The 12,149-nt window shown below is 45.4% G+C and overlaps 1 protein-coding gene across 3 annotated transcripts in view; it reads left to right on the top strand.

The window, feature by feature from the left end:
• Positions 1-11,456, top strand: part of SLITRK3 (SLIT and NTRK like family member 3) — a 44,283-nt gene extending 32,827 nt beyond the window's left edge. For 2 of the 3 annotated variants that reach the window (XM_053390437.1, XM_053390438.1), the window contains exons 3-4: positions 8,818-8,931; positions 9,767-11,456. In XM_053390437.1, coding sequence (XP_053246412.1) covers positions 8,818-8,931; positions 9,767-9,822 — 170 coding nt within the window. In that variant the 3' untranslated portion in view covers positions 9,823-11,456. Of the gene's footprint in view, positions 1-8,817; positions 8,932-9,766 lie in introns of those variants that run through there. The other variant, XR_008330716.1, reaches the window with a different exon arrangement.
• The last annotated feature ends 693 nt before the right edge of the window (positions 11,457-12,149 follow it).

Here is a 12,149-nt window from a genome sequence, read left to right as displayed (position 1 = left end):
TCATTGGGCTCCTAAATTTCAGTGGCGCCCTGTGTGATGCTAAAATTTGATGCCCAACCACACATTCTACAGCATTGATTTGGTGCCCCCTGCAGAATGGCACCCAGTGCAGATGCACTAAAACCGCCCTAAAACCGACTGTGCCTTAGAGGCACACTGGTTCCTTCTAATCTATCCTGCCTGAAAATGGCCACAGCCTATGCCTGCATTTTAGCCTATGCAACAGCCAGTCTCTGCACTTGCCAATGTAGCTCCACCCACCACTAAGAGAAGCATTGTCAGGCTTCTCCAAACCATTCATGGGATTTAGCTGCAAATGTCTTTCTTCAAAATTCCTTTAATTTTTTCCTCCCTATTGCCAGAGCACTCATATCAGCCTTCCCAAACTGGGTACTGTTTTGGACTACAAATCCCATCATCCTTGACAATTGGCTATGCTGCCTGGAGTTGATCAGCATAGATTCTCTTGAGCTGTCTTGATACAGACCAGCATCCTTGGTTTTACACGAACGGCTACAGTGGTCCATTTCCATTTTTAACCAAATGTACTCTTTGCATGGATCTTTTTTGTGGCACCCAAAAATGACCTTTTAGGGATATATGAAGCTACCTTATCCTGAATTGATCCAGTTAACTCAGTCTTGTCTACACTGACTAGCAGCGACTCTCCAAGATTTCAAACCGGGAACATTCCCAGCCTTACCTGGAGATGCCCAGAGTTGAAACAGAGACCTTCCGTATGCAAAGCATGTGCTGTACTACCAGGCTGCAGTCCATTGGATGGTCATCTGCCATGGATGCTTTAGTTGAGATTCCTGCATTGCAGGGGGTTGGAATAGATGACCCCTGGGCCCCTTCCAACTTTACATTTCTGTGATTCTATGATTTGTTGAACAAGAGACAAGCAACAAATCCCATTCTGTGACATTTTCTCGGGGCAGTATCTTAAGCTTCAAATTCACTTAGATAAACTGAATCCCCCCCCCCCCTTCTCTCCTTGTAAATTATAAATGGCAAGTGTAAAGCAAGTATCAAACTGTGAAAGGGGTTGAGGGTTGAATGAGCAAAAAAGACTTCGGTGTTAACAGAAGCACCTAAGGTCTCTTCCGATTTCTCTGTTCGCAAACAGCTGCCTTTTGCTTTGTGCTTAAATGTGATATTTAGCACATGTGGTATTTTCAAGAAAAATATAGGCCATTTTCCTATAAATGTCAGACTTCTTATGTGGAGAATATGCTGAAAGCAGATAGCATACACAGTGCCAAGCAAACCTTTCAGTGAGTTTTGGGTTTATTTTTTATAACATGCCCATGCATACACACATGCTCACAAACACAATTAATCTGGGAAGTGTTGTATTTATCCAGTATCTCATACTTTCAGTACATTATTAAGGCATTTTATTATCAAGTACATCATGATTATGTAAGGTGAGTAGATAAAGCTCAGTGAGGGACGGAAAACATTTTCAACATGTGTTTTTTTATTTAAAAAATGAAATGAAAATGAAAACAGCTGAATTAAAATGCCATCATAATTTCCTTTTTAAAATAGGTTAAAGCAGAGGTGTACCTTCCAGGGCGATTTCCCTGAGCACAAAATTTTTGAGGGGCACACCTCTGCAGCTGCCACCCCAACCAGAGGCGCTCTCCATCCCACACCTGAGCAACATGCCAAACAGGAGCAGGGAAAGGATGGGCTCCTATATCTCTCAGCAGCACAGCATCCCTTGATGACAGGGGAGGTGGGCAGATGGCGAGATTCACAGCAATGGCGGTAGTGGCACCCTAACCTGAGGAGGCGCACATGTATGTCCTGCCGGTGTGCCCTGGGCACTGGCAACCCACGCTATGCCATTGGGTTAAAGCAAAACCTACACTTACCTCTTCATACTGAATCCATGTTCCAGTAGGAACACGAGAAGCTGCTTTTTACAGAGGAAAACTATTGGTCCATCTAGCTGAATATTGTTGATACCAGAGGTGGATATTTCAGGTCTCCGACCCCCACCAGCCCTAGCTAGCGTAGTCAATTATCAGTGGTGATGGGAAGTGTAGTCTAGTACCCTGTCTACATTCAATAGCAGTGCCTTTCTGGAATTTCAGAGTAGGGCCTCCCCCTCCCCCTGAAGATACCATGGACTGATCTTGGGATCTCTTGGGTACATAGCTACTGAGCCATAGCCCTTCCCCAAAAGGCGGTGGGGTGGGGATGAGGTTGTGAAGCTAACTGTCATCCAGTTTTGTTTTCTCCAGAATATGCTATTCAAAAATATACTGCCTCAGAACTATGGGCGCTCAGTTCATTTATCGTGGCCAGAAATAGACCTGTCTGCAATTAATTTGTCCATTCCTTTTTAAAGAAGCCATTTAGGCTAATGGCCATCACTAGAGAATTCTGAGCATTAATATTCCCTTGTGAAAAGAAGGATTTTATATTGTCAGAAAAGGAAAGAAATTAACTGCCAGCTTGACAACCGTTACAATTAGAGGCCAGATTCTAGCAGGTTATTCACCCAACCAACTCTGTTTTTCATACTGCGTGTGAACACATTTCTATGCCCAATTTTTATAGATAATAAATTTAAAATTGAATGGAATTTATGCCTTTGAAATGCAATGCTTTTCTGGACGTCTTTTTAGGCTGCAATTCTATATATGCATACCTGGGAATAAGGCTAAATACACACCATGCCTTTAAATCACATTTAAAGTGCGTGCGCACACACAAGCTCCTGGGAAATGGAGTTTCTTAAGGGTGCTGTAGCTATGAAAGAGGTAAACTGCAGTTCCCACAATTCTTTGGGGGTGATTTAAAGTTAAGACGTCCCATTGAATTTAATAGGACTTACTTCTGAGAGGATATCCATAGGAATGACTGTTAATCTTGAATATATCCATTAAGAGGTATTGGGACCCTGCTACCTTCTCAGCTATTAAGAAGCCAACTGCTAAAGAGGGCTTGAGAACTGAATACACACAACTGAATGGCTTGATTTACTTACATGCTCATTGGAAAAAGGAAATTGTAGCCATTGTGTAAACAATAAATTTGTTCACCCACAGCTGGGCAATGTCTTGAACAGGATCAAACAATATGTTGCAAAAGTTTTGGATGTCCACATCCAGCACAACCACATGATCTATCATGCCAGCTTCCATTATGTTTCCATTGCGTTGCAGATAAATTACCTCTACCTCACTGGGTCCCTGTGACCAGATGAACAATTGCCCCATCTCTCCCTTTGGAGAATTTACTCCTGTGTGCAGATCAATAACCCTCCAGCCTCACTGACTCATTAAACCAGTAAAAAAACAAAACAAAACAAAACCCTACAAAAATATTGCATGCCTCTGCAAAACTATAATGTTACAAAGTGGACACTTCCCTCGTTTTGCATGTAGAACTGTCTGCCTACACAAAATGCATAGCAGAACATTTATGAAAAAAGAATGGATGTTTGTAGTAGATAGAAATGAGCAATTTGCTGGGCTAATGTCACATGGCCCTTGGCCTAATTTGAAAAGCCAGTTCTGAGCTCTGGCGAAAGTGATTTGTTCCTCGCCTAGCAGCCCAGTGGGGGAGGAGAAAGAGCAGAAAGAGAGGTCTTAGAAAGAAGGAGTGAAATGTGGTAGCCCCACCCACTTTTGTATCTGGCCCCACCTATTACTAGCATGTGGCCCCTGACAGATTACTTCCAAGGGAATGAAGGCCTTAACACGGGGAGGGGAGGGATTGCCTGCACCTGGTCTAAGAAAAAAGGAGCACATCTTTTGCTTAAATTATTTAGACCACTCCACAAACATTCCCAGTGCCAACAGACCTATTGCTTTATATGCATGCTGGTAACATTTAAACATAACATTTAATATTTAAGAGCTTCTTAGAAGCCATTTCTACAAATCCTTTTCCACTGCTGGCCACATTTCTTTTAATTTGTTCTCTCCTCAATGCATCACTCGACTTGGAGGGGGATTGAAATTCATGTACCTAATGAGCTCAAGTTGTAGTTTATCTTGAGAATAATCCAATAGTGGAGCAAATTCAATAGTGGTGTTGACATTATTCCAGTTGGATTATTCACTCAGAAACCATCTGCTGATTATTCTTAAACCTGTTGGCAACAAGGGAGCAAATCGTATTCTTCACCTCCCTCACTTTTGGGCGGGGAATCTTGCCAAAGAAGAAAGGAAGGAAGAAAAGCGTTTTTTTAAGGGCGCTGTCACACAGCCAGGAACAATCCATATCGACATGGCCCATGTTAGCCTATGATACGAGGACACCGTAATTGCATGTTGATGCACAGGTCTCTATTTTATGATGTCACAGCACTAACTCTGAGCTGGCTGACCTGCATTTTGAAAAGTGAATCATGGGGGATGAGCAGACTGAAAGCCAACTGGTATGAATCCAATACAGTGGTACCTCGGGTTAAGAACTTAATTCGTTCCAGAGGTCCATTCTTAACCTGAAACTGTTCTTAACCTGAGGTACCACTTTAGCTAATGGGGCCTCCCGCTGTCACCGCACCGCTGGAACACAATTTCTGTTCTCATCCTGAAGCAAAATTCTTAACCCGAGGTACTATTTCTGGGTTAGCGGAGTCTGTAAGCTGAAGCGTATGTAACCCGAGGCACCACTGTAGATGGACAGCACACCCTGTAATGTGGAAACCACCTGCACTGTGTAAAACTACTGGTTGTTTGGAAGCACTGCCATAATCAACACATTTCTGTGCTGTGGGCTGCAATTTCTCAGAAGATAACTTTCTGAAGGCATTACGTTAAAAGCTCTTTCTTGTCCCCCCACACTTACAAAACCGAATATTAAAAGCAAGTATAAAAACAAGTGTTAATAGCATCTGAAACTACTCACTGAAAATATGTATAAAAGACAGGTCCACAGCACTGGCGGAGGAAGAGGAGTGCAGGAGGAGCACACCGCACCCAGCAGCGCGATCCCAGGGGGGTACCATTGTGGCTGCCTCCCCGCCCGCACTGGGTGCCACACCCCTGCAGGCGGTGTACCCTGCCCCCAGGCTACACGCCACGCCTCTGCAGGCAGCATGTCATGCCCCCAGGACGGGTCCCCACCTGCTCTCCACCCCCCGGTGCCTGAGCATGAAGCTCCACAGCCCACTAAAATCCCACCCCACTTAAAGATATCAAGAAAATTAAGGTCCAAAGGCCTGCTGAAGAAAAATGATTTTGATTGTTGCCTAAAAACAAATAGTGATAGGGCCAGGTATGCTGCCGCCCCGCTCCACCCACCCCCTGAGGAGACACATGGAGAAGGACCCAGGTTGGTTCATGTAGGGTAAGGCAGTCCTTGAGGCATTGAATATTCACTGAATATTCTCCATCATTGTTTGTGGGGGCTGACACTGCTACTTGCCCCACCATTCATAAAATGGCTGAGAATTGGTGTAGGTCTTGGGCATGCCCTGGGGTATCAAAGAAAGAAGGAAAGAAAGAAGTTAGTGATAAGGCCAGGCATGCCTCTGCTAATGATGAGATCCACTCCTGAGAAACTGCTGGAGAATTTCTCTCCTGGAGAAACTCAGTGGAATAGTTATTTCCAATTTCTTTGCCCACAAACAGGGTGGAGAATTTTGAGAGGCCATTTCTGTACACTGTATTATGGCCATCAAAAGGACAAGAAGCAAAAAGGCAGTGTGTATGTGTGTTGCATGATGTGCAATTTTGGTTTCTGTTGTGTGGAAATAACTTTACACTAAAATCCTACACTACAATCTACTCAGAAGCAAGTTAAGTAAGCATAGGATTGTCAGTTTTAAGTTCTATCAGTTTCTCAATCTTAAGCTTGCTTTGTCGCATTTCCACATTGCATTTTTTTCTTTAAAAACAGCATGAAATATTGCACACATTTTTCCAAACATATGCAATTTTGTTTGCAACTTGGCCTACTATACACCTTTTTTGCAAGCAATTTTCTCTGATATAATGTTTTATATGCTATTTTCACTAATATATGCATTTTGGTGCACACTTCTGGGTTAGAGAACCGCATCACAAAATTTGGAGAAGTACGAATTTTGAAGGAGAGCTGTGTTTTGGTTGGCTTATTGGTTCAGGAATTGCAAATTGGGGAAGTTCACATTCCAATGCCAAGCGAACCAATTTCTTCTCTGTCTCCACCCTGCACCCTCCAGAATTCTAAAGAAATTCTAAAGAACCCTGAGAAAGAGGCAGAAAAATGGAAACTTCTTTGCCAGGAGACAAATACTTCCAAAAAGTTGGAGGACAGATGTTGGTACAACACTGGGATTTACAGTCTTCTTGTGGAGAACAGTCAATGGCCAGCCTGAGAGAGACAATTCACCACAGTATCTAAACATCTTTTACTGCCAAGTGAAGGGGTCACCAAGCTTTTTTGAGCCAGTGGGCACATGTGGAACTTTCTCAGAATGCCATGATTGCCAGCCACAGCATGCCTGCTGTGGGGGCATGGCACAACACCAAATGGGTACCAAGGAGGGTTGGCATGTCAGAAAATAGCTACTGTGACATAATGTGTGTGGCATAATGGCTGGCACAAATAATAGAAATAGATATAATAGCACAAAATGGTTTGGGAATGCCCTCTCCCCATAAGCCATCTCATAAATATGGGGACCTACATCAACCATCCCTGCACTCACTTACAGAGAGACCCTCTTGGAGTTCTGTTGTTCAGAACAGATGGGGAGGTGGGTGTCCATTCCTGGCATCCAGTGACATGTGGGCATGTTTACGGTGTCATGTTGTCAAGGAATGGCTAGGTGCAGAGGAATGGTGGGAGGAGCCAGCTGGAGAACCACCAGGGGAAGAATCCTCAGAGCCCGGGGAGTGGTGGTGGGACAATGATGAATGGTCAGAGGGAGAAGAGGAGACCAGGAAGAGGAAGTATCAGAAACTGAAGAAGTAACAGGGCTTAGTGAGCTGGGAGAGCCGGTGGCAGAGAGAAGTCCAGAATCAGAGGCAGAAGCTGAAGCAGGAGAGTGGGATGAGGGAGCCAAGACGCAGAGATGAGTCAGGCTGGTGAAGAGTCACAGGTGTTTCCCTCTTCTGCTGCAACAAGCTCCCCTCCACCCTTGTCTCCCAGAACCACAAGAGGCATGAAGAGGTTGGAGGAGAGGTTGGCTACATGAAGGCACAGTCTCTGACTGCTTGGAAAAAGCCCTGGAGAGGAGGGAAGTTAGATGGCTGTGAGGACATGGAGGCTTTCAGTCTCAGAAACTGATTTTCATGGAGTAAGAGCACCAGGAGTGAGCTCATTAGGCCTGGTGCTCAACCAAGTCTGCGTAGATTGTGTTTTTGCTAATGCAGTAGTACATCGGGATGCGAACAGAGCCCCGTTCCAGAGCCCCGATCGCATCCTGAATAGAATGTAAGACATGATGGCGCGTCTGCGCATGTGCGGGTCGCGTTTTGCCACTTCAGCGCATGCACGTGACATCATTTTGAGCGTCCGTGCATGCGCGAGTGGCAAAACTCTGAAGTAACACGCTCCATTACTTCCGGGTTGCCACGGAGCGCAACCCGAAAGCACTCAACCTGAAGCACATTCAACCCGAGGTATGACTGTAGAGTCAACTAACTCCAATTTTGGACTATGTGATTATTGATCAGCATGCCCCTGTGATATGCATTCAGTGTAAGAGATGCTGAGCTGGTGCAAATTAGAAGAGTAAGCAGTTCCTCATCTATTGTATAATTATGAGGGGATATTTCCTGAGACCTTTTGCAAACACCTTAGGAGTCACTGGCAGGTGGGTCCCATGCCAGTGATCCCTGGTCTTGGGATCTGCTCCAACATTTTGCCTTCTTGGCTCAGCACCTGAGGCATAGCCATGAATTCCTGATTCCAGCCCCAGCAGTTGTGTCAGGGGCTCAGGAGCAGAAGCACAGGGGAGAGAGGAAATGGAGAGCGAAGGGGAGGAATCCGAGGGGAGCGTAGGAGAGTATGACAGTGACCCGAGAGATTCCATGAGCTTCTCCAGCGAATCAGAAGATTCCCAGAAGGGGACGCCGATGGTGAGGGCAAGGGGGGGTCCCAGGGGGGACGCACCAGAAGCAGGGGGCCAGCGGGGACTCCCAAGGCAGCAGCGGGGGATCAGGACCAGCTCCCCCACCAGAGCGCAGTGGGGGGGGAGAGTCACATGTGTCAGGGCCAGCCTCTCCTCCAGCAGGGAGAGAAGATGAGTCAGGGCTGACCACGCCCCCATCGGAAAGTGGGGAAACGGAGGGGAGGTCAGTTCCAGCTAGCCTCCCCGAAGGAGGGAGTAGTGACAGCAGTGTAACGGTCAGAAGGAAAGTGGGAGGCTGGGCGCGCGCGCCAAGTTCAAATGTACAGGTGCGCGGGACAGCAGGAAACCCGGATTGGGAGCCAGGTCCTAAAGCCCGACGGAGGGAGGGGGAAGAGTCAGGGGACTCAGCGTCAGAAGAGTCTAGGAAGGGCGAGACCCCGACGGGCAGGCGGACCCAGAGGAGGAAGGAACAGAGGAAGAGGTGGAGCAAGGCTAGAATCTTAAACTGGTGTCAGGGGGGAGGAGATTCAGATGGAGCTTCGGCGGTCTAGAGTTTGAGACGTAGTGCTGCATGCTGTGGCTGTGGAAGTGAAACTGAACTTCAATAAAGACTTTTATACTAAACAACGAAGCAGCGTTGGTCCTTGGTGAGCTCGGACCTCGGGCGGCACTGACAAGTTGCATTACATCTATGTGTAGTTGGCAATGAACTTTGGGAGTGGGGTGCAACCATAGGGCAAATGTTGCCTATCATTGCTGTAAAGCAATAATAATTCCTGTTTTTACAGATAACGCACCTGAGCTTGAGAGACAGCAACTTGTCCAAGGATACCCCATGACCTTTTGGCTGAAGACGGATTTGAATCTGACGCAAGCTTTCTATGCACTGGACCAGACTGCCTGTCAGTTCAAGAATTAATATGTACTCATTCACATGTAGTACTTTGTGTGTGGCTTTTCTACAAAATGTAATCAAAGCAACTTTCAGTTAAAAATGATGACGTAGTTAAATTTGCATAGATCAACATCCCAGCAATGGTGTCAATTGTTTAAGGAAGGGCACCCAAATGAATCTTGCAGACGACAGAATTAATGTTGCATTTCATTGCCATGAATCAAAACAACTCAGAACAGAGTCAGAAGTGGGAAAAGTCTGAAGGACTCAGAAGGTGAAAAGAAACAGCATCCTAACTGACCCTATATGGAGTCAGTGGGCCTATCCATATCTCAGCTTAATATGGGTTGTGAACCCCTTCTGTCTCCTTAAATTCCCCTCATCCATGTGTTCTTTTCTTCCAATTATTGCTGTTCCACAATTTCTCCTCCCTAAATCCAGAGGTTTGCATGCTTTGAAAATACAAATTGGACAGCTGTATCAATAGCACAGGGAATCCCTTAATTTAGATGGAGAAAGTGTGGGACAGCAGTAGTTGGAGAAACCCATGCGGACAAAAAGGCACAATGATTCACCATCCACATTAAGCCAAAGTGTGGAGAGGCACTAAGGAAGACAGATTCCTTGAGAACTGAAGATAGCTTGATTCAAGGTTATTTTCTCAATTTAGTGGACATATTCAAGGTCTCAGTATGAGTGGATGCAATCACTGCATCATTTGGAAGCACTAAGGCCTGGGAGGGGTGCTGACTTCTAGAACTGTAATTTCATCCTTAAAAAAACAAAACAAAAAGTTTGGTTATTTATTATTATTCATTTAAATATTTCCTCTCTCTCTTCAGCCAGAAAAAGTTGCCCAAAGCAGTTTACAGATCAATCAAGGCAAGGCAGAAGATAAGGAATGAATCAAGGAGATAATTCTGGGACCTACCATTTCATCATGAAGATGGGAATCTTCATTTCAGAGGTAGATGCACTATCCTGCAGCGAAATACCTGCTCCCATCAGTGGAGCAACAATACCAAGAAGAATTCTGGCTCTACAATGATTCCCGATGGTGAATCAACCCAACAGGGAAGCAACCCAACAGAACAGTTGCAGAAGTTCCAGGGCAATGAATGGCAGCTGCAGAAACTCATGGTTTGCTCAGGTTATGCTCCCTGTGGACTGTGCCTATTATTATGTTATTTTATTTAAGCTTCAAAAGCACAGGGGATTTGTCTTATGAAGATTTTTGTTTCCAGGTTGCAGCTACCACCAGGACCATTATCAACATGGCACATTTAATTTCCAGATTATTATTTTTAAAAAAGATTGCTGTTGCATTCTCCTGATAACAGCTGGATTTTGTATTTTCATATATGGGGCCTAAACCACTGTATTTTCATGGGAAGCTGCCCTCTCCTGAGTCAGACCATTGGCCCAACTAACTCAGTATGTTCTACTCTGTTGGGCAGTAGCTCTTCAGGACTTCCCCAGAGCTCCTGGGGATTGAACCTGGGACCTTCTGCATGAAAAGCAGATGCTCTACCACGGAGCTATGGCTCTCAGAAGCAGTTTTGTCTTCCTAGCAGCTCTGGGTGCAACCCAAAACCTGCAGAGCACCTAAAGAACCCCATTTCCATGTCTGCTACCTCCTCCCTCATTCCATCTTAAAGGTGTGACCAGATGCACATTTCACTGTTTCACTCTTTTTTGTGTGCCCCCCTCTCCATTGCCAGCCTTGCCCCATTTATCATGTAGCCTGATGAAGAGTTCTGCAGAACTCAAAAGTTTGCACACATTTTTGGTTGGCCTAATAAAGGTCTTACAATAATATGGATTTTGGTGCTTTCCTTATTAGCCACCATGGCTTCCTTTACTCTTTGCATTCTTCTAACCATAATCCAATAGCCATAAGGCAACTCGGCTGAGCAAAAGAGACAAATCTGGTAACTGATTAAAATTGAGAATGGTATTAGAACTGAAATGATACCCTATGCAGAGATTAAGGAAAACAAACTTCCCAACAGATGGTTTCTTACCTGAGTTGAAGAGTTCTAGGTCTGTGCATGAGTGGATGGAATCACTTCAATGTTTTCAAGCACAAAAGGGGTTTCAGTGCAACCTAGTTTTAATTTCACCATATTTTCAAGTTCTTTTCTGAGCACAGTTCAAAGTGTTGGTTGTGACCTTGAAAGCCCTAAACAGCCTCAGCCCAGTATACCTAAAGGAGAGTCTCCACCCCCATCATTCAGCCCAGACACCGAGGTCCACCTTTGAGGGTCTTCTGGTGGTTCCCTCACTGTAAGAAGTGAAGTTACAGGGAAGCAGGAGCAGGGCCTTCTTGGCAGTGGTGCCCACCCTGTGAACCACCCTCCCATCAGATGCCAAGGAGATAAAAAACTACACAATTTTAAGAAGACACCTGGAGGCAGTTTTAAAGGTATGGCAGTTTATTATGTTTTTATATGTGCTGGAAGCTGCCCAAAGTGGCTGGGGAGACCCAGCCAGATGGGCGGACTATAAATAATAAAATTATTATTATCATTATGATTTTATGAGAGCGCATAAACATTGGATAGGACACGGGTGGCGCTGTGGTCTTAACCACAGAGCCTAGGGCTTGCTGATCAGAAGGTCAGCGGTTTGAATCCCCACAACAGGGTGAGCTCCCATTGCTCTATCCCAGCTCCTGCCCACCTAGCAGTTTGAAAGCACGTCAAGGTGCAAGTAGATAAATAGGTACCACTCCAGCGGGAAGGTAAACGGCGTTTCTGTGTGCTGCTCTGGTTTGCCAGAAGCAGCTTAGTCATGCTGGCCACATGATCCAGAAACTGTCTGCGGACAAACGTCGGCTTCCTTGGCCAGTAAAGCGAGATGAGTGCCGCAACCCCAGAGTCGTCCATGACTGGACTTAACAGTCGTGGGATCCTTTACCTTTATAAGCATTGGATAAACTCTGAAACCACAGCCACTTGGTTGTACCCAACAAAGTTATTGCTGGCTGAGCATAGCTGAGCCAAAAATCAGTCAGCTGAGCCAAAGATCAGCTGCATCCTAAGCTGCTCATGCCAGCAGATCTTGCCTTAGGAGAGTCCCCTAATTCTATTAGATCCCATTCTTCCATTGTTATCTAAAATGGAACACCTCCCTCTCTATGGAGGCGCAGATTACAGCTATAACAAAGGCGGCATTTTTTCATCTCCGCCAAGCTAAGCAGTTGGCCCCTTATCTCTCTCGCCC

This window comes from Podarcis raffonei, chromosome 5 (genome assembly GCF_027172205.1).
Source record: "Podarcis raffonei isolate rPodRaf1 chromosome 5, rPodRaf1.pri, whole genome shotgun sequence".
NCBI lineage: Eukaryota > Metazoa > Chordata > Lepidosauria > Squamata > Lacertidae > Podarcis > Podarcis raffonei.
Note: the sequence above shows the minus strand (reverse complement) of the source record. Positions and strands in the feature narration are given on the sequence as shown.